The 27,206-nt window shown below is 49.3% G+C and overlaps 1 protein-coding gene and 1 long non-coding RNA gene across 7 annotated transcripts in view; one reads left to right on the top strand and one right to left on the bottom strand.

Annotated features, from left to right (window-relative positions):
* DCAF6 (DDB1 and CUL4 associated factor 6) overlaps positions 1-27,206 on the bottom strand; it is a 76,432-nt gene that overhangs the window by 15,609 nt on the left and 33,617 nt on the right. For 2 of the 6 annotated variants that reach the window (XM_029080753.2, XM_029080754.2), the window contains exons 10-16: positions 26,382-26,642; positions 19,647-19,826; positions 14,723-14,782; positions 9,672-9,783; positions 6,264-6,379; positions 4,666-4,728; positions 3,901-4,225 (exon numbers count right to left, since the gene is read on the bottom strand). In XM_029080753.2, the coding sequence (XP_028936586.1) occupies positions 3,901-4,225; positions 4,666-4,728; positions 6,264-6,379; positions 9,672-9,783; positions 14,723-14,782; positions 19,647-19,826; positions 26,382-26,642 (1,117 nt within the window). The remainder of the gene's footprint in view (positions 1-3,900; positions 4,226-4,665; positions 4,729-6,263; positions 6,380-9,671; positions 9,784-14,722; positions 14,783-19,646; positions 19,827-26,381; positions 26,643-27,206) is intronic. The other 4 variants (XM_029080755.2, XM_029080757.2, XM_029080756.2 and 1 more) reach the window with 2 other exon arrangements.
* LOC120638900 lies at positions 23,939-25,960 on the top strand. Its single transcript, XR_005660939.1, has 2 exons — positions 23,939-24,025; positions 25,316-25,960. It is a non-coding gene; the product is annotated as an uncharacterized LOC120638900 (long non-coding RNA).

The following is a 27,206-nucleotide window of genomic DNA, read 5'->3' as shown; positions in this document are numbered from 1 at the left end:
ACTCTGTGCCAGGCGCCGTTTTAAGTGCTGGGGTGGTTAAGAGCCCCTTGGGTTGGACACGAACCCTGTCCCATTTGGGGGGTCACAGTCTTAATCCCCATTTTAGAGATGAGGTAACTGAGGCCCAGAGAAGTGAAGTGACCTGCCCGAGGTCCCACAGCAGATAAGCGGCAGAGCCGGGATTAGAACTCATGACCTCCTGACTCCCAGGGTTGGGCTCTAGCCACTAGGCCACCCTGCTTCTCCACCCTTGGCAAGGAACTGGGCCGGGTGGGACACCAGGGCACCTTGATCGCTTATCCCTAGACCCTCCCCCTTACCCCCATGCTGAGGAAAGACCCCACAGGGCTTCTCATCCTGATCTTGAAACCCACCCTGGACTTTGGGGGGGGGAAGGGGCAGTGATATTATGGGATGGGGGCAGAGTTGGAACCTATGATTTTAGACTGGTGAATATGGGTCCCCTGAGGTCTTTCCGGAAACAAAAATCTCTCTAATGATAATAATAATGGTATTTGTTAAGCACTTACTCTGTGCCAAGTACTATTCTAAGCACTGAGATAACGACAAGGTTATCAAGTCCCACGTGGGGCTCGCAGTCTTAATCCTCATTTTACAGATGAGGTAACCGAGGCACAGGGAAGTGAAGTGACTTGCCCAGAGTCACACAGCAGAGAAGTGGCGGAGCCGGGATTAGAACTCGCGACCTCTGACTCCCAAGCCTGGTCTTTCCATTAAGCCATGCTGCTTCTTATCAGCCAGTCAATCTATTTATTGAGTACTTACTTTGTGCTGAGCGCTAAGCGCTTGGGAGAGAAAAATATAACCATTTGACAGGCACGAGTTTATAGGCTAGAGGAATAGTTTATTATCCAGTAATGAATTCTTCTCCTTGAGTCATTATTATTAACTAGCATTTGTTAAGTTACTATGTGCCATGCATTTTTTTTTAAACACTACGGTAGATTCAAGTCAATCAGATGGTACACGGTCCCCGTTCCACTTGAGGCTCCCAGACTAAGTAGGAGGGAGGATTAAATCTGAAAAACTGAGGAAACTGAGGCATGGAGAAGCAAAGTGACTCGCCGAAGGTCACGCAGCAGGCAAGTGACGGAGCCGGGATTAGAACCCAGGTTCTCTGACTCCAGGCCCGGGCTCTATCCACTTGACCATGCCGCTTTTCTCAATTCACCTGCCCTTCCTCCCTTCGAGATAACCGACCCGATCCCGCCTCCCGGGCCGAGCGAGGGCCGGCAGTGGATTAGGCAGGCGATTTAAAGAGAGGGCGTCCCGTTGGCTGAAAACTGGTGCCGGAGCAATGCGGGGATTAGAAAAATTCCTTCGGAGGAAAAGAAAAAGAAAGAGGCCGTGTTTTCAGCCAGTTGGTTACCATGTTCCCTGAGATAAAGGGGCATGTTTGGAAGGAAATCAAATCGTCTGTTGGATTTCTGAATCTGAGTTCTATGTCTACAGACTTCTTATTTTTTGCGGTCAGCCGCCGGAAGGGAATTACAACTCTTCGGGCTTAGAAAGGGCAGAACTGAGGCCTACGGAACCAAGAAGGTGGGGCGACCGGGGGAGAACAGGGACACCACCAAACGGAGAACACGGATCCCACGGAGGTTCACCAAACCCCATAACGGGGGGGGGGGGGGGGCGCCCACTGAGACTTGAAGGAGGGAAGCTCAAAATGGAAAGAAACGTGTCTGCACCAAGCGTGTGGTGACTCGCAGGGGATTCTTTTAGACTGGAATCCCCTTATGGGCAGGGAGCGTATCCACCAACTCTGTTTCATAATAATACTGTTATATCGGTAATTTCTTTATATTCATGTCTGCCTAGTGGATAGAGCATTGGCCTTGGAGTCAAAAGGTCATGAGTTCTAATCCTGCCTCTGCCACTTGTCTGCTGTGTGATCTTGGGCAAGTCACTTCAGTTCTCTGTGCCTCACTTCCCTCATCTGTAAAATGGGGATTGAGACTGTGAGCCCCACGTGGCACATGGACTGTGTCCAACCTGATTTGCTTGTATCCACCCCAGCGCTTAGCACATAGCAAGGGCTTAACAAATACCACAGTTATTATTACCATCATGTAGTCGCTTCCACAGACCACCCCCGAGGCCCTCGATGTGATAATGGGAATGGGGCATATAAATTTTATTTTTTTTAATGGTATTTGTTAATGGTTAATTTTTTAATGGTACTACGTGTCGAACTCGGTTCTTGGTGCTGGGGTGGATCGGTTAGTACCGAGCTCTGCGCGTAGTAAGCGCTCAGTAAATATGACTGATTGATCCGAGTTGATTAGGTTGAACCCAGTCCCCGTCCCGCCTGGGGCTCACAGTCTAAGTAGGAGAGTGAACAAGAGAACAGGCACGGAGAAGTGAAATAATTTGCCCAGGGTCACAAAGCAAATAATTGGCAGAGCTGGGATTAGAACCCAGGTCCTCTGCTTCTATTTAAAGTGGTTTTTGTGGCGGTCTTCCCAGAGGACGCCTAGTACATGACAGTAATTGTTTCCCCTTCATTTGTGTAGACCGCCCGAAAGTAGCGTGCTCAACCATACCCGTACCCACTGAGATCCAGGACAACTGGCTCGATTCCTCTCTGATTTTCAAACTTCGGGAAGATCTTTGGAATCCAAGGGAGATGCAACACCGGGGAATGGAGAGGAGAGAAAGAGAGCCAGGCTCCTCTCTCTGCAACAGTTGCATTGTGAGGCTTTGAGGCTACTAGGAACTTTCATCCAAGTCGATATCCCGGAGCAGAGAAGATCTGCTTTAATCAAAAAACCCGACGATTCGGGGAAAATGAACCATTCCCGACAATAAGACAGGGTGGCGGCGGGGCTATTTTTACACTTCCGCTCTAAGTGAATAATGCGCGTGGGAGGCTAATCAGGACTCTGTCTATATTTGCCCCTTCAAATCCGTAGTGTGTCTGGTTCATATCTACAGCTGCTCAGTGGAAAAGAGCAAACGGCCGCCTCGCCGAACAACAGAATGTGCGTGAGGCACGTTTGGTCAGCACGCTCCTCCCGAGGCTCCGATGGCCAGAGAGTGAAGTGGGGGGGGAAGGTTCTGTGAGAGGTGACGTATTTAAGATTCAGGAATGCGACACATGGAGCAAAGCGGGAGATGATGGAATTTTCCCTACTGTCTAAACTGGGCCCTGCGATGGGCCCAGATTCAGTCAGGGTGGGGGAGAGGGTGAAAAAGGGGTGGTAAGAGTTTCCACTTCAGCTTTAAAGGCTCCATTCGCCAAAACCACTCTTGTTTTTTTGTTTGGGAAGGCAGGTAACAGTACGTTTGAAATAAGGGTGCTTCAAAGCGGGAAGAAAGAGAGCAAGATCTCCCTTTTCCCAACGGAAGCTTTTTATCCCAGAGACAGAGTCGGAGAGAGCCCCAGTAAATCCAACCCATCATCCGCCATGTCTCGGTTACTCGGTGCTACTTCTTCTGCTTCGAAATGGAGCCGGCAGAAATGGCCGACGAAAAGCTCATTCTCCCAGAGTAAGAGATTCCCATGGGCCCAAACAAACCGGGCGGGCTACACTGATCGTCATTCCTCTGGGCGCTGAAACCTAGGAGGTGGCCCGAAAGGAGTAACTCCGAGGGGTCCTAAGCCCGTCCCCTTTCCAAGCACCACTGTGCTCTCCCTCGATCGTATTTTTGAGGCCCAACTGGCTGGAATGTGGGCAACTCACCACCGGCGGTCTTAACCCGAGAGAAATCTCTATTTTCAAGATGGCGGGCCTGAAGCAGCCTGCAACGCTCTCCTACCCTGGGTCTCGAGGTTTGGGCCACCTGTCTGGGACCGACTGAGGGGAGGGTCAGGTTTGGGGAAGCGGGGTCGCGGGCCACCTCCCCCGGGACCGTGTCCGCCGAGCGCCGACTCACCTGTGGCCCGGTCCGGCTCGATACCTGGCCCCCGGGATCAGGACCGCGTCGTCGTCACTGTCGTCCGTTTCCTGGAAAGCGGAGGTCCTGGTGGGCGTATCCTCATTCCCGGCGGATCCCGGGGACTCGCTCGGCGCCTGGGCTTCTTCTGTGGGGTTCTCCGGATCGGCCACGCTCCCCGGCCTGGCCCGCCCGGCCCTCTGCTCTTCGTTGCTCCCGCCCGGAGGGGCTTCTTCGGTGATCTCGCCGGGGCTGGCCGGATTCGGGTCCATCCTCTCGTCCGAGCCGGATCCCGGGGAATCGGCTGCCATTTTATCTGCTGGCGCTGTCCGGAAACAACAGGACCGGTGAGTCCCCCGGGACGCACCGCTCAACCAACCTCATTCCGACGAGCTCATTACGGGCAGCGAAGGTAGTGAACCCCCACTTTGCAGACGAGGAAAACGAGGCATAGAGAACAATAACTATGGCACTTGTTGAGTACTTACTACGTGCCAAGCACTGTTCTAAGCCCTGGGGGAGGTAATCAGTTTGGACATCATTCCTGAGGGGCTCACATTCAATCCCCATTTTACAGATGAGGTAACTGGGGCCCAGAGAAGTGAAGCGATTTGCCCAAGGTCACGCAGCAGACAAGTGGTGAAGCCGAGATTAGAACCCATGACCTCTGGACTCCCAGGCCCGGGTTCCTTCCACTAGACCACACCGCTTTTCCAGAAGGCTTGTGTTCTGAGGCAACTGCAGAAAACCAGCCCAGTTACCCACCTGGACCTTCTGGTTGTTGAGTTTCAACCTTTGACGCCTCCTCCAGGGATTCTCCAGGAGCTCCTAGGATGGAAACACGTCCTCGTTACATCTTATGAATCCGTCAACGGAACCCGTTTCACCTGATCAACATTCCACCTCGAGCCAGCAACTAACCCGGTACTTGGGAGGGAGGCGAGCCAACTCTGCTTTTTAAGTAGTCGGGGTATTTATTGAGCTCCCACTTGTTCCAGGACACCGTTTTAGGCATGGAGAAAGTACATCTGTCCCTCTTCCTGAAGCATCTGGCTTTGGTTTGGAACCATAAAGCACTTCTGTCCTCTCACGGAATCTTTGGCTAGGACCTTTCTACAACCCAGACACGTTACCTGATTCGCAGCAGTGACGACTCCCTTTCAGAACCGGGCATGATTTTGGTTTAAACGTCCAGGATCCAGTTTTAGGAAAAAAAAAAAATACAGGAATCCCAAATGGATACTTCTTTCCTGGCACCGTTGACTCGTTCCACTGATGCATTTTGGGGAGATCTTGAGACCCCTTAATTTCGCATTTTCTTATATATGCTACTCATTTTTTTAATGGTACCTGTTAAATGCTTACTATGTGCCAGGCACTGTTCTAAGCGCTGTGGTAGATACAGGCAAATCAGATTGGACACAGTCCATGTCCCACACGGGGCTCATGGTCTTAATCCCATTTTCCAGAGAAGTGAAGAGACTCGCCCAAGTTCACACAGCAGACAAGTGGCAGAGCCGGGGCTGGAACCCAGCTCCTTCTGACTCCTGGGCTCGTGCTCGATCCACTAGACCATGCGGCTTCTCTTTCATTTGAAAGGTTTTAGAAAGGACCCGCTTCACTACAGAATGAAGATGATCTGGTGTCGCGGAAATCGTTTAGAATTCGCTTCTGCTCTTTTTCACCGATTCCGAATAGGTAGACGTCCGCCATGTCGTTTTCCCAGTGGATCCATATGGAGGACTGACCAGGAAAGTGGCTGGCTGGAGTCAGTGCTAATGGACTTCAGTAACAGAATGCTTCGTTTGGAGTAAGTTCCCTGCGGGTAAGGAACCCGTCGCTTCTTTGGGTGGCGTTTTCCAGTGTGTGTTCACTCCGGTGCCCTGCTCCCGGTGACACTCATTAAATATGATTATTATTCAGTCATTCCTTCATTTGTATTTATTGAGCGCTTCCTGGGTGCAAAGCACTGTACTAAGAGCTTGGGAGAGTACCACACAGTAATAAACAGACACATTCCCTGCCCACAACGAGCGTAAATGCTAGATACGAGCTTACAGCTACCCTATTCGTGCCTCCTGCTGACTTGAGAGGAGGGAAGCCTCTGTGAGCTCCCATTTCTATCAGTGGCTCCCCGACCCTTCAACGCCCACCTGATTCTATTGCGATGTCCTCTTCCGAGCGCTCAGTACAGGGCACTGCACATTGCAAGCACTCGATCGATACGACTGATTCTGAATGGCTTAACTGTGGGGAACAGGGCGAGTCCCGGTGAACTGGGAACGCTTTATCTAGGGCGGTGTGGATTCGGGCGGAAACGGCGGCTTTTGTTTTTCAGAGAGCGGCAAAAGAAAACCTGTCACCTGCTTGGCTGTCCTCGGTGGCGGACGGCCCCGGGAGCGACGTCATTAAGGCTTCTTCCTGACCTTCCGGCTTGCAGTGACTGCCGCTTCCTCTGGAACTTGAGGCTGTACTGCTCCTGGCCCAAAACATGGCAACCTAGGTTTCAGAACGGACGGCCGTTTTCCTTCAAACGAGACCCCTCATTCGTTCAATCGATCGTATCTACTGAGCACTTACTGTGTGCAGAGCACTGTACTGAGCGCTTGGGAGACCAACAGAACAATAACAGACGCATTCCCTGCCCACAATGAGAGTCTAGAGGGGGAGACAGACACTAACAGAAATAAATGACAGATATGAACATAATAATGTTGGTATTTGTTAAGCGCTTACTATGTGCAGAGCACTGTTCTAAGCGCTGGGGTAGATACAGGGTAATCGGGTTGTCCCACGTGAGGCTCACGGTTAAGTCCCATTTTACAGATGAGGGAACTGAGGCACAGAGAAGTGAAGTAACTTGCCCACAGTCACACAGCTGACAAGTGGCAGAGCCGGGATTCGAGCCCATGAACTCTGACTCCCAAGCCCGGGCTCTTTCCACTGAGCCACGCTGCTTCTCTTGCTGTGGGGATGAGAAGGGGGACGAATAAAGGGGAGCAAGTCAGGGCGCCGCAGAAGGGAGTGGGAGAAGAGGAAAGGAGGGCTAAAAGCTGCGGAAACGACTGTAAACCCCAGCCTCCCGAAACCCACCATCAACACTAAGACAACTCCTGGACCAGACAACCTCAAGACCATCAGCTCCTTGAGGGTGGGGAATGTGTCCCAAGAGCTTAGCACAGTGTTCTGCACACAGTAAGTGCTCAGTAAGTACCACTGGTTGACCCTCGCTGGAACCCAATGAGAAAAAATAAAAGGGTGCTCTCACAGTGACACTGCTGTTGCTGACCTTTTGGGCTTGCTCCTTCAGGAATTTCTCCAAAAGGCCTGGAATACAATTCTATTTGACCAAGCCCCTCGAACTCTGATACACAAATCGGAGGGCTGTAAATGGGAGGAAAAAAAATATCTCCCATTTTATCGAGTCAAGAATAACAGGCCGGGAAGAACGAGACGTTAAAGGATGAAGGAAAGCCAGCCGGGAGACAGGATCTGAATGAACGATTTTGGCTTGCATTCGCTTAAATGAAACTATTTATATGCACGGTTCTCAATTATTTTAAGAAACTCTCATGTGGAGATGTGAGTCGAGAGATAGGATTCAAATCTCCCATTTGGTCGAACAGAAACATGCCAAAGCAAGAAGACCATTAGCCGCCCTCCTCTCCTAACGACCGGGCATTTGGCTACGTACCAATGCTTCTCTAATATTCTTCTCTCTCCCACTTTCCCGATCCCTAATCTATTTTAAAGTCTGTCTTCCCATGGAGACTGGAAGCTCCTCCTGGACAGGGATCACGCCTTCCAGCTCTATGGTATTGTACTTTCCCCAGGGCATAGTGCAGTGCTCTGCACACGGTAAGTGCTCCATAAATACCACTGATGGATGGACTGAAAGCCATCAGGAGCCTGGAAGCTCCTTAAAGGTAGAGGCCCGGTCCTCTATTTTTATTGTAAGCTATACCGAACCTAGAATTGCGCACCACGCACAGCATGGACTCGCAACATACCAGTGATGACGAGGAGGAGGAAGAGGAGAAAGACTGATTAATTGAAGGACGAGGAGGAGCGGATTTAAAAGGGACCTTAAAAATCCTTTCACTTCATTTCTGAGTTTAAGCCTCTGACCACAGCCCCTTTGCGATTCTATTTTCAAACTGAAGAATCAAAATATTTACTTCACTTAGAAATGAGTAGGGATCCAAGCTCGGAGGGTCTATTTCGAAAAAAGGAAGAACAACAAAGGCGAGGCAGCTTGGCTTACTGGAGAGAACCTAGGACTGGGGGTCAGAGGACCTGGATTCTAATTCAGGTTCCGCCATCTGTCTGCTGTGTGACCTTGGGCAAGTCACTTCACTTCCCTGTGTCCCCGAGACCTCATCTGTCAAGTTGGGATTAAATCCTACTCCCTTCTACTTAGACTGTGAGCTCCATGTGGGGCAGGGATTGTGTTTGACCTGATTAACCTGTATCTACCCCAGGGCTTAGAACACTGCTTGGCACATAGTAAGCGCTTCACTAGTATCATAATTATTATTTGGATGTTTACTCACCTTTTTTTCTAATACAGGCAAGGCTGAAATATAAATGTTTCTGTTTAAGTCTCTTTAGCTTCATTGACCAAAGGAATTGGGAAAGAATAATTTGAAAAAAACAATAAATTGTGATGTTACAACTTCCAAAACATCCAAGGAATCGGATAAGCACTGCCTCAATCAGGATTAAGCTCTTAGGTAATTCTCTGATAATAATAATAATCGTGGTACTTGTGAAGCACTTACTATGTGCCAAGATAACCAGGTCTTGCTAGTAGGAGGAAGCAGGTATTAAATCCCCATTTTACAAATGAAGAAACTGAGGCCCAGAGAAGTGAAGCGACTGGCCCATGGTCACTTAGCAGATAAGTGCTGGAGCCAGGATTAGAACCAAGGTCCTCTGACTCCCAGGCCCGTGCTCTTTCCACTAAGCCGTGCTGCTTTCATGCAAACAGATATAACCCACTGTACTGGATTTTATGGAATCATTTTCATACCGGATCAAAACTCTATTCCAGTTCATTTCTTCTGTTCATCCTGTCTGCTTTAAAGCAGAAATTTGCACTACCAATCCTTTATATCACTTGGAGACTTATGGAGCGACTCCCCAGACGAAAGAGAAAACAGCCCGAAACTTGAAAATATACTGGACTGCGGCTATTTTCCTGTTGTATTATACGATGAGTAAAAATGACAGAAAACTGCTTCTTGCTACTGACTGTTAAGCCCCACATTAGCTACTACCTGGCAATAACAAAAAACCAAAGATACCACTGGATAGAATTCTGGAAGGGAAGCTCCAGGAAAGAAACAAAAACGAATGACTATCCTTAGTAGCAATGATTATATTAATGATAGAAATTATTCTGCATTTCCTGCATGCCAGGGGCCTACTTTAAGTGCTAGGGTGGATTCAGGTTATCAGATCAGACTCACACACACACACACACCACACCTCACACTGTGACAAGGGAGGAGAGCGGGGACCTTTCTCCATTCCACAGTTGAGGAACCAGAGGCCTCCGACTGGTTACGTGACTTACCCAGGGTCACCCAGCAGGCCGGCGACAGGGCCGAGATAATAGAACCGGAGTCTTCTGACTTGCCGGTTTCATGCTCTTTCCACCGGGCCCCGCCGCCTCCCATTTAGAACAACACATCTACGGTAGACAGATGTGGTACAAAAATCTTCCTCCCCTGCACCTCAAAAGACAAAACCCCAAGAGCCAAACTTACCACTCGTCTGTGAAGTCTAGTTTTATCGTGCTTGTAGTTGTTCCCTCCGTGCTGTAGTGCAAACTTAACACTGGCTCGCCTGGCCTGGAGCTCAGCTTTTCATTGCTGCTCTCTGAAAATAGAGTTTGGCATAGGGTGCTATCGCTTAGGGGAAGAAGGGGAAGAAGAAGGAAAAAACCAACAAAAACAAAAGACGACATCTCCCACAGCCCAGGATGATGGAAAGCAGAGGTCTTTGCGGCTCTATTCTGTCCCCAAATTAAGGTGTTTGTGATATCTTGCCCGTTCCATCGCCCTTTGGAGGACTCGAAGTCTTTCCACAGCAAAATGGTTTGTATTTTTAATACGGGAGGCCAGCAGGATAGACGGGAGGTTTTCGCTGGTCCAAATAAGAGTCTCAGGCATCTCGGTGCTTAAGGAGCAAAGCTAAATTAACTGATAGAAGGACTCGTGTGCTTATTTCGATGATGATGATGATAATGTAGGATTTAAGCACGTACTATGTACATAAAAACCCACAGTCAGGACAAAAGGGTCAAATCGGAGACACTTTAAAGCTTTCTGCGGACACAGAAATTTGACTTGGAGGCGACCTTTTTTGACTGTAAGTCCCAACCCTTCGGTTTCCTTTCCTCCCAAACAAAATCACCCTGCGTTTAGGATTCTGTTGCTATTCCATTCCAAAATGCTGGAATTCACATCGTGCTTTCAGTTGAGGACCTCAAAGCCCCAAGGAGACTAAATGGGGAAACGGCAGCAGGATGCTAATTCTATGAGCTCTTCTAATTCCTGCAATTTGGAGCTTGCAGGGCCATACCTCGTTCACATAATCGACCTTCGGCGGCTAAGCCGCAGGTCAGCTCCGTAATAATTATGGTACTTGTTAAGCGCTTACGATGTGTCAGGCACCGTCCTAATCCCTGAGATAGATAATTAGATTAAGTTGGACACAGTCCCTGCCCACCTGGGGGTCTTAGTCTTAATCCCCATTTTACAGATGAGGTAACTGAGGCCCAGCAAAGTTAAGTGACTTGCCCAAGCAGAAATGTGGCGGAGCAAGGATTAGAACCAGGTCCTTCTGACTCCCAGGCCCTTGTTCTATCCAATAAGCATCTCACAGTAGAATTGATCAAGCACCTCCTGTGTGCACAGCACTATGCTAAGCACCTGGGAGGGTACGACGGACTCAGTAGATACGATCCTTCTGCTCAAAGAACTTAGAATCTACTATATGCAGAGCTCCGTACTAAGCGCTTGGGGAAGTATAATGGACTTAGTCACTCGTACTTACTGAGCGCTTCCTCTGTGCAGAGCGGCATACTAAGCGGTCAGGAGAGTACGATATAACAGTGAAACAGACACATTCCCTGTCCACAGATCTTAGCCCTCAAGGAGCTTACTATCTATGTGCAGAGCACTGTACTGAGCACTTGGGAGAGTAGCATGGAAGCAGCGTGGCTTCGTGGAAAGAACCCGGGCTTGGGAGTCAGAGGATGTGGGTTCTAATCCCGGCTCCACCACTTGTCATCTGTGTGACCTTAGGCAAGTCACTTAACTTCTCTGGGCCTCAGTTACCTCATCTGTAAGATGGGGATTCAAAGTCCTGGGACAACCTGATTACCTTGTATCTACCCCAGCGCTTAGAACTGAGCTCGGCACATAGGAAGCCCTTAACACATACCATAATTATTATTATAATGGACTTAATAGATACGATCCTTCACCTCAAAAAGCTTACAATCTATGTTCAGATCACTGTGCTAAGCGCTTGGGAGAGCGTAATGGATTTAAGGGGATAACGATCCTTCCCCTCAAGGAGTTTACTCTGTGCAGAGCACTGTACTATTGGGTTGGAAGAGTCCGGTGGACTGCGTAGGGACGATCCCTGCCCTAGAGGAGCTTACTCTCTACTGAGAGTTGAGCACTGAACTGGAGTGAGACTCCATTCTTTCAGATCCACGTTTTTGGGGTCCCCTCCAGCCCCGCTCCCAGTTTCTCTTCCTTCCCGCAGTCGGGGTTGTTGTCAGTGTTCTCAATGGAGTGGCTGCCGGCTGAACTCGCTCCATCTGAATTATCCAGCAGAGTGAACTCTATCCAGAGGACTGCGCTATTAATAATGATAATAATGATAATTGGGGTATTTGCTAAGCATTTACTATGTGCCAGTTCCTGTACTAAGTACTGAGGTGGATACATGCAAATCCATTGGACATAGTCCCTGTCCCGCATGGGGTTCGCAGCCTTAATCCCCATTTGACAGATGAGGTCACTGAGACCCACAGAAGCAAACTGACTTGCCCAAGGCCGCATGCGGACAAGCGCCGGAGCCGGAATTAGAACCCATGACCTTCTGACTCCCAGGCCCGTGCTCTACCCACTACGCCGGGCTCTTTCTACGCCTCAATACCGGCAGAGAAACTAATCGGTAGCATGGCCCTGCAGTGAGACAATTAGGTTCAGCCCGTGCGGTTCCATCGCGAGGGGCTCAGCTCAACACATTTCAGTTGCCCTCGACAGCCTTGCAAACACAACTGATCCTCTCCCCGCCCGTCCACGAGCCGATGATCTGTGCCACCTCCGTGGTCCCGAGCCCACCCATCCGGCTACTTGGGAGCGTATGAAATGACCGAGTTGGTATCCATGTCACTAGCTTTTTTATAAAGCCTAATTAGGAAGGCTTCCCCCTAGACTGAATCACAAACAGCAAGAATGGAACAGTAAAGTCCTAACCCTCATTTGACAGATGAAGGAACTGAGGCACAGAGAAGTGCAGTGATTTGCTCAAGGCCCTTCAGTCACCATTCGGCCTCAAGGAGGTGGATCCTTTGCAACCACAAGACCAATATGTTAAACCCTTGCTCTGTGCTAAGTACTGTACTAAGCGCTTGGGTAGATACAAAATAATCAGGTCCCCGTTCCACACGGGGCTCACAATCCAGGAGCCTGCACCTGATTTTTTACATGTGAAATTGGTTATTTCTCCCGTCTCTGTTCCTGCTCCACCCATGCCGGACCCCGTCTGGCTGACCTCTGACCCCCAGAACCGCCAGCTCTTTTAACTCACCCCTTTTTTTCTTCCACCACCAGTGAGCCATAATATAGACAAGGAGCCCGGCCCCAGAATCTCCTGCACGATGATAATAAAGAACTAGGTAGCTCACCGCGTTCGGCATGTTGGTTTTCAAACGATGCTGTTTCTCGGGTGCTTACTGTGGGCAGAACACTGTGCTGAATGCTGGGAGAGGATATTGCAACTGATAGGTAGGATCCGACCCCCGCCCACAGGGAACTTACCCAGAAAAATGCGAGTCTTAACGTAGATGGGGCAGATGTGATTATTAAATATATTTAAATATATGGAATAATGTTAAACATTAAAAATAAATATCTCAAGGTTCCATCAGCTGGTTTAGGCACAGAGCACTAGCTATTTCCTTTTCTTGTCACTACACACAGAGGGAACTGTGGTAGTCTTAAAGTAGGGACATATATTACCTTTTTTATGGTATCCGTTAAGAGCTTACTATGTTCCAGTCGTTTAGACCGCGAGCCCGTTGTTGGGCAGGGATTGTCTCTATCTGTTGACGAACTGTACATTCCAAGCGCTTAGTACAGTGCTCCGCACAGAGTAAGCGCTCAATAAATACGACTGAATAAAGGAATGGCACATAGTAAGCGCTTAACAAATACCATTATGATTATCGGCACTTTGCCGCAGCCCTGGACCTGTCCAAGGCAGATTCACACGCCTGCAAATCCCGATTTATTGCAGCCTGCTCATTAAAGTAATGCAAGGTGTGATTCCCCTGCAGCTCCGCAAAGAAGGGATTCCCAAAGGGTGGAGACAAATGGGTCAGGAAGAAATCTCCCCTGCGCAATTTCATTTCCCTAAGAGAATTAGAACTTGCAAGTCACTGCTTATAAATCGGTGCCTTAAGCAGCACGGCCCAGTGGATAATGCACAGGCCTGGGAACCAGAAGGAACTGGGTTCTAATCCCAGCTCTGCTACTTGCCTGCTGTGTGACCTTGGGCAAGTCACTTAATTTCTCTGGGCCTCAGTCCCCTCATCTGTAAAATGGGGATTAAGACTATGAGCCCCAGTGGGACAGGGACTTATCCAACCTGATTAGCTCGAATTTACTCCGGCGCTTAGAAAAGTGCTTCACACATGATAAGCACTTCGCAAATACCATCATCATCATTATTATCATTATTATTAAATCAAATGCCCGTTCCATTGGTTGGGAATTGATCCTAACTGGAACCAGGCTCCCTGAAGAGTCGTTCGAGCCAGGATATGAAAGCCTCGAGTACGACTTGATCCTTTTCTGACTCCAAGCCAAAAAAAAAAAAAAAACTCAACCGCGTAAACCACATCCCAACCCGGTGGGTGTAGGCTGCGGGATCCCGATCTGGTATTGAGATTTTCCCTTTGGGATCTTAGCCAAGTCCCTCAACTTTCCTGTCACTCCAATTCTACAACTGCAAAATGGGAAAGGCCTTTTCTGGCCCCTTCCTCATCCCCGGAATTAAGCAAGGCAAAGACCTCTGACTCACTACGACACGGAAATTTCTTTAGCTCGTTTCACCCCGCTCTACTCGGGAGACCTGTTCTTATTAATACTACTATGACTAATCATAACTCTACTTAATTCATGCTTTGCATGTGCCAGGCGCTGTGCTAAGCGCTGGGGTCTGTACAAAATGATCAGATTGGATACGGTCCCTGTTACATACAGCGTTCGCAGAATAAGAGGGAGGGAACATCTTATCCTCTATTTGGATCAGGAAACTGAGGCCCAGAGAAGTGAAGTGACTCGCCCGAGGTCAAAGGGCAGGCAAGTGGCGGAGCTGAGATTAGAACCCAGGTCCTCCGACTCCCGTCCTGCCCTGGACTGGAATTCTCCTTGGTATCATTTTACTCTGTGAAGGACTGAATATCAGCTTATCTGTCTACTCGAAAAACCATCGACAGGGAAAGGGCTTGATTTAAGCCACACGATGAAACTACGAATGGGAATGGGTGTGGCCCATCTCCAATGGCACGCACCCTGTTGCTCATCAAGGGACATGGATCCAAGCTGTTTGTTAACCCCAGAGGAAGGAGAATCTGAAACAAAAATGAGATTTCAGCTTACAAAACGCACGGCAGAGAACCGCAGAGCAACGTTACGATCAGCCAAAAGTTAAGGGGTGGGCTCGAAATCAATCAGTAGCATTTATTGAGCGCTTGCTCCGGGCAGAGCACCAAACCAAGAGCTTGGACGAGCACGTGAGAGTAGTTAGCAGACTCAAGGAGCTTATTCATTCATTCAATCGGATTTAATGAGCGCTCACTGTGTGCAGAGCACTGTACTAAGCGCTTGGAAAGTACAATTCAGCAATAGAGACAATCCCTGCACTTTTCTGAGTACTTGGGAGACGACAGAGTCGGCAGAGACGCTCCCCCTCTAGACTATAAGCTCACTGCGGGCGGGAACGTGTCCGTTTATTGTTATATTGTACTCTCCCAAGCGCTTAACGCGGTGTTTTGCACGCAGTAAGTGCTGAATAAACAGGATCGAATGAATGCACTGAACGTGATCCTGCTCTCAAGCGGCTTCACTCCTACTGTGTGCACAGCTCTGTGCTAAGTGCTTGGGAGAGCACAGCTGAGTTAGTACACACCATCTCGAAAGGAACCAGGAGGGTTAAGATTAGCGGGAGAGTCAGGTGTTTCCCAGCAGCCGGTAAGCAGATCTGGAGGTGTTAACTCACATTCCTTCTTCCGGAAAGAATTTAGAAGGCCCTTCATCATCAGTGGTATTTATTGAACGCTTACTATGGGCAGAGCACTGTCCTAAACGCTTGGGAGAGTACGCTGCGACAGAGTGGGTAGACACGTTCCCGGCCCACAGTGAGCCCTCTCGGGACTCCACATTGAGAAATGATCATAGGAAGGGTTCTTCCAAAATCGTGGGTATTTTTTTTTAATTATGTTAGTATAAACTATAGTTATAATTGTGGCATTTGTTAACCGTTCACTATGTGTCCAGCACTGGAGTGGATACAAGCAAATTGGGTTGGACACAATCCCTATCCCACATGGGGCTCTTAGTCTTACTCCCCATTTTCCAGATGAGGGAACTGAGGCCCAGAGAAGTAAATTGCCCAGGGTCACAGAGCAGACGAGTGGCGGAGCTGGGATTAGAACCCAGGTCTTTCTGACTCCCAGACCCGGGCTCTATCCACTAGACCGCACTGCTTCTCACTGCTCAACTGATCGATGAGGAGATGGGAGCCCAAAAGCAGATACCACACTGTCCAAACACATATGGTTTTTCCTCCCTCCTTTACAGTGGGATCAAATCCTGCCTCGAAGAACCAACCCTACGGCTCAAGGGGGCTCAAGTTTCCAAGGTTTAGGGGACCTTTAACTTTGAACCGATGGCCAAAATATCAACCTTTTCCAGTGTCAGTTGGAAAGACTTTAGACTGTCCACTTGAACTGAATCAAGACGCTCCTCTTTCTCCCCGAAGTAATTTTACACCGCTCGCCGCCCACAGAATCGAGGCCCTCTCCCCTTCTTCGACCCTCCGCACTTTTCTCCCCTCCAAAAGGACAGCTGTTTCAGGGGAATGAGCTGAGTGAAATTTACAAGTAGCATCAGCACAGGACGATGTAGACCAAAGTGAATGGTTTTATAGAAGAAATACTGAATTGAGAACAATCCCCCAACAATTGTATATCCTCAAAATATTTGTTTTGGATACACAGATGACATATATATCGGGAAACTCGCTCCCCAAATCCATTGGCCTCACTTTTGTCACCAAAAAACCCTGAGAAATAATTCTTGTCTCCTAATCTGACTGAATGAGTGTAATTTCTTTCTCGTCCCCTTGTTCTCTCTCATACTGCTCGTAAATTTTCAAGTTTTTAAAGAAGGCTCCCGGGCTGATGGTTCTTTGCATCCATTTCCTGGGTTTCTCCTCCTTTTCTTTTACGATCAGTCACTATTTTGTATTAGTTTTATGATCGGAAGCTTGGGAAGCAGGAATCCAAGTTCGGTTTTCAGCTCTATGGAGGAAAACATGGGTTTGCACGTGGAAATGGAGTCATGAGAAATTGGGCCTGGACTGAACTGAATATTAGCTAACTGCCAGAAAGTCCCCAGGAGTGGTTTTGTGTGTGTGCGTGTGTTTGGTCGCCCAGTGAAATTCAGCACGAGGCAGTTTTTGCATGGTAAAAAAAAAGATTCTAGAGAGGGGTTGTTTTCCCCAAAATTGATATTCAATAAGCCAGAGAAGTATCCTAATTTGGATACTCTCGCGTTAAGCTGGACTGAGAACCCTATACTTTCTAACGTGTCTATCCACTTTGGATTCTTTCCAAGGGAGTGTGCCCTTTTAGGGAAAGTTGCCATTATTAATTTACTTTGTTTTACTTTGCTCCCCCCGCCCCCCACCCCCGTAACCAATCTTATCTCGAAACCAAACCTGGAAAATGAAAATTCTCTTGGATCTCTGCTCCTGATCTGTTTTTAATTTGGGTCACTGCCCTTCTGGGAATGAAGTTTCCAGAGAAAGAACACTCTAAATCAAAGTTCAGCTCTCCTGCTCTTGAATCCCCTAGCAAACTCCATCTCTGCTAACACTGCCCAGGCCTCTCCGACTCACAATCCTCTCAAAGCTTCCTGGTGACTTCTGGATCCCACCATTAGGTAATGGAAAGACATGGGCTGAACGTTTTCCAGAAGAAGCAAGTTTTCCGGAGGCATTTGCATCGACAGACTCTAGACTGTAAGCTCGCTGTGGGCAGGGGACGTGCCTACTGACTCCAACTCTGTCGGACTGGATTCTCCGCAGTGCTCTGCACCCAGTCAGTGCTCAATAAATAGCATTTGATTGAGTGACTGACAGAACAACCGGGGAAGCAGCGAGGTCTAGTGGGTAGAGCACGGGCCTGGGAATCAGAAGGAGCTGGGTTCTAATCCCGGCTCTGTCACTTGTCTGTGGTGTGACTTTGGGCACGCCCCTTCACTGGGCCTCAGTTACTTCATCTGTAAAATGGGGATCAAGACTGTGAGCCCTATGTGGAGGAGGGACGGTGTCCAACCCGATCTGCTTGTACCCACCCCGGCGATTAGTATATAAAGTGCCTGGCACAGAGTAAGCGCTTAACAAATACCATAATTATTATTATTATTATTGTATCTACCCTAGAGCTTGGTACAGTGTTTAGGAAAGTACAAAATAAAAGAGTTGGTAGACACATTCTCTTCCCACAACGAGCTGACGATCTAGAGGGTTGTTGGGCCAAACCGAGATAATGGGAAGTTATCAAGAAGGCGGGTACGTGGGATTCATCCCCGATCAGTCGCCTGACGCCCTTGATAATCGTCAAAGACCTGGTCCCCGAATATCATGATCTTCCACTGAAAAATACCGGGGGCACAGATCCAGACTCTTACAGCTAAGAGAGGGAAAACAAGAATGCTGAATCACTTGGAGCTTAATAGATTCCAAATATAATTCCAAGATAATCAATAGCTGGCATTTAATAAGTGCCTCCTGTAGTACTAAGCGCTTGGAGGGTACATCAGTAACAAGACACACATCCTCTGCCCTCAAGGACTGGGGCGGCAGGGAATGTGTGACTTCCAGAGTAAACTCGTTGCGGGCAGGGAACGTGTCTACCGACTCTGTTACATCATACTCTGCCCATGGTAAGCGCTTCACAAATCCTACTGATCGACTGATTCCAATTACAACCGATAAATGAAAATTCAACAGTGAGGTGAGGCGACGAGCCTGTCCATCAGTTCTGAGCATTTAACGGGCTACCGGCTAACTCATCCGTTCTAAAACACTCCAGTCCAGCACTAGATAGCTCACACGGGCGTCCTGGTTAATCGTCAAACGCACGAGAGAGCGGAAAGCCAAATGAGGACGACTCTTTGTTAGAAGCGGTTCTCTTTTCCGAGTGCTGAGATCGTGTCTAGGAGCAGGAGGTTTTAATGGCAACGTCGATAACGAGCTCGAAAGCGCGGGACCCCTTCTGTCCAAAGAGGCCAGATTATCCCTCCCTCTACCCCAAAATAGTAATAATAATGGTATTTGTTAAGCGCTCACTATGTGCCAGGCACTGTACTAAGCGCTGAGGTGGATTCAAACATATCGGGCTGGACACTTTCCCCGTCTCACCAAAATGCAAGGGAATGCCAGCCCTGGTTTTTTTTTTTTATGCTATTTGTTAAGCATTAACTATGTGCCGGGCACTGTTCTAAGCGCTGGGGTAGATACGAAGTAATCAGGTTGGACACGGTCCTCGTCCCATATAGGACTCACAGTCTCGATCCCCATTTTCCAGATGAGGTAACTGAGGCCCACAGAAGTGAAATAATAACGATAATAGTACTTCTTAAGGGCTCACTATGGGCAGAGCACTGTTCTAAGTGCCGGGGTAGTTGCAAGCTAATCAGACTGGGCACAGTCCCTGTCCCACATGGGGCCACGCTCTTACTCCCCATTTTCCAGATGAGATAAATGAGGCCCACAGAGGTGAAGTGACTTGCTCAAGGTCACCCAGCAGACAAGTGGCGGAGGCGGGATTAGAACCCAGGTCCTCCTGACTCCCAGGCCCGTGGTCTACCCACTAGACCCCGCTGCTTCCTTTACCTCGTTGGGAGGGAGAGTGGTGGAGGGGCCTGAGGAAACCAGGCAGGGGCGGGATCCGGCCGGGAAGGAGCTAAAAGGACAGAAACTTCTCTTTTTTTTTTAATCTCTGGGGGTCCGGCGGGGCTCCCCCACCCCAACCCCGTATTTCTCGGAACAAGGGATGACCGACACTGCGGCATGCGAGGGAGAGAGGAGCGGAAAGGGGAGCCGTGGGCGGAGAGGCGGGGGGGCGGGAGCGGAAGCCACTCTCCAAACAGCAGCCACGCACGCGGTCCACTCTACCAGCTGCCTTAAGGGTCCTGGCCAGTGACCACCTGAAGGATGACGTTCCCGGGAGGAGCCCCGCGGGGAAGGCTGCCCGGAGGCGGGGGGCTCGGGCCGAGGCTGGGGACCTCCGGCTCGGTCTTGCTGCTTCTGCTGCTCGGCCTTCTTAAGCCTCAGCTGCTGCAGGCGCTTACGGAGCAAAGCTAACTCGGGTCCCCTTAACCGCTCCGCTACGGGACAGGAAGAGAGAGACGTCAAAGAGAGAGGAGGCATAAAGACGACCCAGAGGACACGTTGGAGGAGACAGGCGGGGCCGGGGGGAAGGCCGTGGGCAGGGACTGCATCTGTTTATTGTTGTACTGGACTCTCCCGAGCGCTTAATACAGGGCTCTGCACACAGTAAACGCTCAATACATACCATTGAATGAATGACCCCGTGTTAAACCGAGCAAAGGCAAATTACTTGTGGAGCAAGAATTTCGGATGACTCGTTTGTTTTCTCTAGACCGGAAGCTCGCTTGCACTGTACCCTCCCAAGTACTCAGTACAGTGCTCTGCTCCTAGGAAGTGCTCAATAAATACCATCGATTAAATACGGTACTTGTTAAGCGCTTACTCTGTGACAGACACTGTATTGAGCACTGGGGCAGATACAAGCTACTCAAGCTGGTCACGATCCCATGGCCAGTACGGGCTCACGGTCTTAGTCCCCATTTTACGCACGAGGGAACTGAGGCACGGAGAAACGGAGTGACACGTCCGATGTCACACGGCAGACACGTGGCGGGGTCAGGATTAGAACCCGGTTCCTCCATCTCCCAGGCCCAGGTGTTTCTACTAGGCTACGCTGCTTCTCTTGTTGAAAGGGGAAAACGTCAGCCTGGTATTTTATTTTCTAGTACAACAATTAAACAGCGAGAAGATACACAGAGGTGGATGATCGATCGATGGTACTTATTGAGGGCTTATAGTACGCTGAACACTGTACTAGATGCTTGAGAGAGAACAATACAGTGGAGTCGGCAGACACGTACCCTGATCGCTAGGAGCTCACAGACTACAGGGGCTGTGATGAAAAACAAATAGAGTATCTTATAATCATTCAAGTGCTTCGATACAAAGATAACCAGGGGAAATCACCAGAGCTCTCTAGAAGCTGAAAATTCCATATCCTCTAGAGGTTAAAAGTTACTCACCCTTGAAATATCAGTTAAAAGTTCAAGGGCTCCTCTCCCTTTGAAGCAGCTTATTTAAATGTCACCTTTATCTGTTCTTTAAATAAACTTTAATCTTGCCTCAAACTCCAGGTCGGGGCAGATGGGAGGGAGGCAGGGTAGAGTTCCAGATAAAAGGTGGAATCGGGAACGTGGCTGTTCGGGAAAGGGGCCGTCAATGATGAATATGCTTCTGCTTTGCTTACTCTTCGTCCAGATCCCTCTCTATTCCTCTTTTACTGGGCAGGGAGAGCGTCTCCCAACTCCTTGGTCTTGTCCTCTCCCAAGCGCTTAGTCAAATGCTCTGCCCGCAGTGAAGGCTCAATAAATACCACCGATGATGACGGTGAGGACTGGGCTAGCCCTGGACGGAGCGGCGAAGAATGTAGACTGTAAGCCTGCTATGGGCAGGGACTGTGTCCACCGACTCCGTTGGGCTGGTACAGTGCTCTGCACACAATTAGCGCTCAATAAATACCATCGACTGATCGATTGACTTCGGTCCTGAAACCCCCGGATAGTTAGGGGCTCACTAACATTCATTTGCTAGAACCCGGGGTTACAAATTCCTTCTTCCCCAGTGGGATTCAGGTTTCCGGAAGCGAGCGCAACACTTCAGAAAATGCCACGGTCCCTAGAAAGTCCCGCTCCCTCCAAGTCCGATCCACTCGTCGTCATCATCATCGTCAACGGTATTTATTGAGCGCTTACTGTGTGCAGAGCACTGCACCGAGCGCTTCGGAGAGTCCAACACAACAGCGTCGGTGGGCCACGTTTCCTGCCCACAGTGAGTTTACTGCCACTCGCTCTGACCTATTTCTCTGGTAATTTTCTTCTTGAAACTTTCTACGGATCCTAAGGGGGAAAAACACCTCATTCGCTTCATCCCACGATTCGCCGTTTCTTTTACTTTCCAATTTGTGAGTCTCCCTGGTTAAAAAAAGCCCGGATAAAATGGACTGAGCCATTTCCTGGATTACTTGACGAGGACAGTGGTGGTGACGGGTGTAGGTCTTTTTTTGTTTGCTCGCTGTTTTTTTTTCTTTCTATCAGACGCAAGTTTCTGACTATGCAACTCGAGAAGACACCCTACTGAATAAGATCAGCCCACCCGGATGTGAGCTTGCTTTACGTAAGTGATAAAAAGATGCATTCCAATGCAAATTACAAACGATTCTACTGAGGTTCCCTTAAAAAAAAATTGCTCTAGACTGTGCAAATAGGCATCTTGGTATTTGGAGAACGGGGTCAAGGGGAATGATGCCGGTGGGTCCACGGGTGGCAATCAAACCACTCTCAGGACCACTGTTAGAGGTGGCTGGGATCCGGATGGGGAAAACACCAAGGTCAGGTCCGGGTTTATTTGCCAAGACAATTAACGTGGAGACAGGTGGTCTAAAGGGAGGCCTTTTTCTCCTCCTTTTCACCGTTCCCTTAGTCCTCCTCTCTTCTCCCCTTCTGACTTTGCCTTTTTTTTCTTCTCCTTCCTCTCATCTCCCCTTCTGCCTGAAAACACCAAGCTCAGAATCGGGTGTTTACCTGCCAGGAGATTTAACGTGGAGACCAGTAGTCTAAAGGGAGGCCCCTCTTCTCTTTCTTTTCATCATTCCCTTAGTTCTCCTCTCTTCTCCCCTTCTGCCTGTGCCTTGTTTTCTTTCTTTTTCCTTCCTTCCTCCCTCTCTTCCTCCCATCCTCCCTTCGTCACCTTCCTTCCTTCCCTCCTTCCCCCAGCCTTTTGTCTTCTCTCTTTCCCCCTTCCCCTTTCTTCCTTCGGCTTCTCCTCCCCTCTCTGACCAGCTCTTCTTCCCCAGGGAGGGTCATGGGGGAGTGTGCGTCGAGGGAGGCAGAGAGACCTCAGAATATACTCGGAGAGAAACAGCAGCGGAAAGGAAACTAGATATATAGCTCCTTGGCCCTCTCCTCCTTCCCATTCTGAGGCTGTATTCAGCCACCCCGAGCAACAACTCTTTCCTCACTGGGGACCCGGCCTGAACGTGAACGGAAAAGGAAGGGAGAGGGGCTCCGAGCCTGAATCTTGGGTCTTTGTGGGTAGGGAATGTGTCTACCGTCTCTGTCTTATTGTACTCTCCCAAGCGCTTAATACAGCACACAGTAAGTGCCCCCTAAATACCACTGATGGATTAGATTGATCGGGTCACCAAAGTGCTCGCTTGATTTGCCCTCGGTTTTACCAAAACCCTTATAACCTCTAGTTTCATGCCCCTTATTTGCCAAGCACCGGGCCAGGAGCTAGAGGCGTATGTACTAAACACTCCGTTAAGGATCCCTTCCTCTTCCGAGACTCGTCCTAGACAATAAATTGGTCCTCTCTTAGGGTTTGGAATCAAAGGGTTTGACTCAAAGCCAGACCGGAGGATGGAACTGTCTGCCAGGTGGCTGCCGCTTCGGCTTTCTTAAGGACGAAGGGATCTGACGGTATGAGAAGCCGTCTTGTCCTCTTATTAACATGCACGGTTGAAAAGGGCCAATGCCAATCTTCTTTTGGGAATCAAGCAGACAGCCGGGCTGGGGGAAGATTCACTGGAAAGGACATGCTTCCCCAGGATCTGAATCAGGCGACTCCACACATAATAAATCGGTTCATCGGCCCAAGCAACTTAGTGTCCCCAAGTGTGCTGTGGCGATCGTTTTAAACGAACATCTTTCTGAACGCTTGAAAGCCTATGAATAATTCAACAGAGTTATTAGGGGGTTTTTGGGGGGGATGCTGGGTCCTAAATGGTTTCAATCTTTGCCTTTAAAAAAAGAAAAACAAAAGTATGTTTTCCTTCTCTTTCCCACAAAAATGCTGATCCAGACGCCGAAGTCTGCTGAGAACCAGCTTCGGCCGATAATTATAGAGAAAGCCTGCGGATCTCAACGCTTGTCACGCTTTCAGCCACAGCTTCTGTTCCCGTGGAAACAGACACTGTCTCCCTCAAAATGCAGTTCTGCTCGAAACAGTGACTGTTTCGACACCCCCCCCCCCCTGCATTTTGGGTGAGCAGGTGTCCGTTTCCATGGAAGCCAGAAATCCGAGGGGCAAGCTGACAGCGGAACCGTTTAGAATTTTTGAGGTTTTAGCTCGGGCCCACCAGCTGTGCTCAGTTTTACGGGGGGGGGGGGAAGCTGGGGTGTCGGGTCCCCAAACTGCTATCCCAACAGCCTGAAGTAAAAGCTGAACATACACCTTTCCTGCTACTATAATGAAAGCGGTGAGGTTTTTGAGGGGGAAAAAAAGCGGAAAGGTCCACGACTGCCTTCTGAACTAAATGAACCAATCTCTTCAGAAAAATTTGGGCCTCACCAGTCCATTCCACGATAACGGGGCCTGCAAGAGTGGCAACCCGATAAATTGAGCCGCGTGTCGGCAGGGTTTAGGAGCGTGCTAAAGGTCACAGTAGAACCTTGATCGCATCCATCTCGCCACCAACCTCTCACCCCACCTCCTCTCTCTTCATACCTGACAGATGATCACTCTCTCCCACCCTTAAAAGCCTTATTAAAGCCACAACTCCTCCATGAGGCCTTCCCTGATTAGGCCCTCATTTCCTCTTCTCCCTTCTGCGTTATCCGATTTCCTCCCTTTACTCACCCCTCCCTCGGCCCCACAGCATTGAAGTCCATATCCGTCATTTATTTCCTTATATTAAAGCCTGTCGCCCCCCCATCTAGCCTGTGAGCTCGTTGTGGGCAGGAAATGTGTCTACCAACTCTGTCATACCGTTATACTGTACTCTCTCAAGCGATTAATACAGTGCTCTGCCTGCAGTAAGCGCTCGATAAATACCACCGATTGACTGGTTCCAACCGGGTGACTCTTCACCATTTTGCTGTTCCTTCTGCACTGACGGTCCTTTGTCGGACTCGGTCTAATTTTTGCTGCTCACAGTCAATGAACTTGGGCCCCGGTAATAATAATAATTATGGTATTTGTCAAACGGCCTATTACGTGCCAGGCACTGTACTAAATGCTGGGGTAGATATAAGCAAATAGGGAGGACACAGTCCCTGTCCCACGTGGGGACTCACAGTCTCAATCCCCATTTTACAGATGAGGTAACTGAGGCCCAGAGAAGTAAAGTGACTTGTCCAAGGTCACAGAGCAGACAAGGGGCAGAGTCGGGATTAGAACCCATGACCTTCCGACTCCTAGGCCTGTGCTCTAGCCACTACTTGGTACTCGTGGCTCAGTGGAAAGAGCCCAGGCTTAGGAGTCAGAGGTCATGGGTTCTAATCCCGACTCCGCCACCTGTCACCTTTGGGCAAGTCACTTCAGTTCCCGGTGCCTCCGTTACCTCATCTGGAAAATGGGGATGAAGACTGTGAGCCTCACGTGGGGCAACCCGATTACCCTGTATCTCCCCCAGCGCTTAGAATAGTGCTCGGCACATAGTAAGCGCGTAACAAATATCAACATTATTATTACTCTCACTCCCCGTGCTAGAGAAGGAAGGTTCATCTTTCTCTCTCTCTTTTTCTCTCTCTCTCTCTCTCCCCGCTAGCTTGATACTGTGCGAACTGTGATCACCTGAGAAGGTAACCCTGAGTTCCCCGGAATTAAGACAGAGAAGGCAGAGAATGGGGAAAGAGAGGAGACACGTCTATTCTGAACGGCCAAGATTTCTGCCGGTCGCTAATGCAGCAGCACAGCCAAGGAAGATGTGAGACGTCGGACTGAGATGGAGAGGACAGGTTGAGCAGAGCGGAAAGACTCGAAGGTGAGGATGGAGCAATCCGTGTGAGCGTCGGTGGTCCCGGCACATAAAAAGTAGCAGCCATTTCCCATGTTTGATGCAAATCAAGGCGGCCTCCGGGGGAGTGACACCCCAGAATGAAACTGAGTGGTCGATCGCGTTTATTAGGAGAATGGAGAAATGCTTGGCTTTTCCCTTCGATAAATGAAAATGTATGTCACCAGTAACCGACGTCTTACCCAAGAAGAGAGAGTGAAAATCATACCTACCGTACTGTTTTCCCCCTTACTTGTTGAGAGAGCAACAGGTACCTCTTTACACACTATTTTATTTGGGGCCCAAACCTAGAATTGGGGTAAAAACCTACATGAGCAAGCACACGTCATTTGGGGGTGTAACTTGGGTGTCAACTCGATCACATGAAAGCTCATAAAAATGTCATCTGCGGTGTAACTTTGGTGTGAACTCGATCGTATGATAGCACAGAAAAATGTCCTTCGGGGGTATAACTTTGGGGTGAATTTGATCGCTTGAAAGCTGGTAAAAATGTCATTGGCTGTGGGGGGGGAGGTTGTAGCTTTGGGGGGAACCTGATCATACGAAAGCTGGTAAAAATGTCATTTGGAAGTGTGACTGCGGTGTCAACTCGATCATACTGTCACATATCACGTTATCACACCAAAGTGTGACCGCAAATGATAACCCAGTATAGCTCCTAAAGCTGTTCTCGGAAGTTTCTCCACGAGTACCTCAGAGCTCACGGAAATGTTTCTAAGAGACACCCCATCTCGTAAATTAGACCATCACCCACGGGGACTTTGTAAGGAGGGGGAGGTTCGCGTTACTGGAAACCGCATGGCGCTTTCCTCCTCACCCGACTGATGAGTGGGACGCTGCCCTGAAGCCTCCGGAGACTGTCTCTCTTCGTGGTCTGGCGAGGGCACGGCGGACGGAGGGCGGGGGCTCTCCGTGGAAGAAGACGTGGACGGCGCTGGGCCGGGGGCCGGAGTCGACGGGGAGGCCTGAAGGCCCGGTTCGGCCGGGCCGTCTACGTCCATCGTCGTCTCGGTCGCCTCGAATTCGGTGCTTGAGGGGCCCGTTGGAGGGGCGGAAGCATCTGACTGACTGGACCCACCTTCAAAACAGGCACATCCAGCGTGACCAAAAGCCTCCTTTAAAACCGCGGGGTTATGAAATGTCAGAGAGGCGGCGGGGAAAGACAAAAAAAAACAAACCCAAACTAAATGCTTGCCTACTTTGAGCTCATACGCATTTGGAGGCTCGGAAAACACGAACTGGGATGATGGCGGTGGTTGTGATCTGCGGGGAGCCTCGTGTAGGTTTTTGTGGGAAGATGTGCGAGAGGAATTTCGGTTTGATTTGCACCGTGGTTTTTCCTTTGATGAAATGGATTTGGTTTCATTCCCGGGATTTGTCGATTCCCAAGATGGAAAGAAAATGGAAATACCGTGTGGCGGGTTCTAAACCAATCTGGGAAACGCCACGCGGATAAAACAATTATCAACAAGAATCAAACCGACCGGTCTGATTCAGAGTAAAGAAACACACGAGATTTGAAACGGAGTGGGAGGGTTTTCTTTTCTAGTCACATGACTTGAAGGAAAATCAGGAGCGCCGACTCCACAAAAACTGATTACGACAATCAGTGGCATTTATGGGGTGCTCACTTTGTGCAGAC

Source organism: Ornithorhynchus anatinus, chromosome 16 (assembly GCF_004115215.2).
Source record: "Ornithorhynchus anatinus isolate Pmale09 chromosome 16, mOrnAna1.pri.v4, whole genome shotgun sequence".
Lineage (NCBI taxonomy): Eukaryota > Metazoa > Chordata > Mammalia > Monotremata > Ornithorhynchidae > Ornithorhynchus > Ornithorhynchus anatinus.
This window is presented reverse-complemented; position numbering and strand designations above follow the sequence as displayed.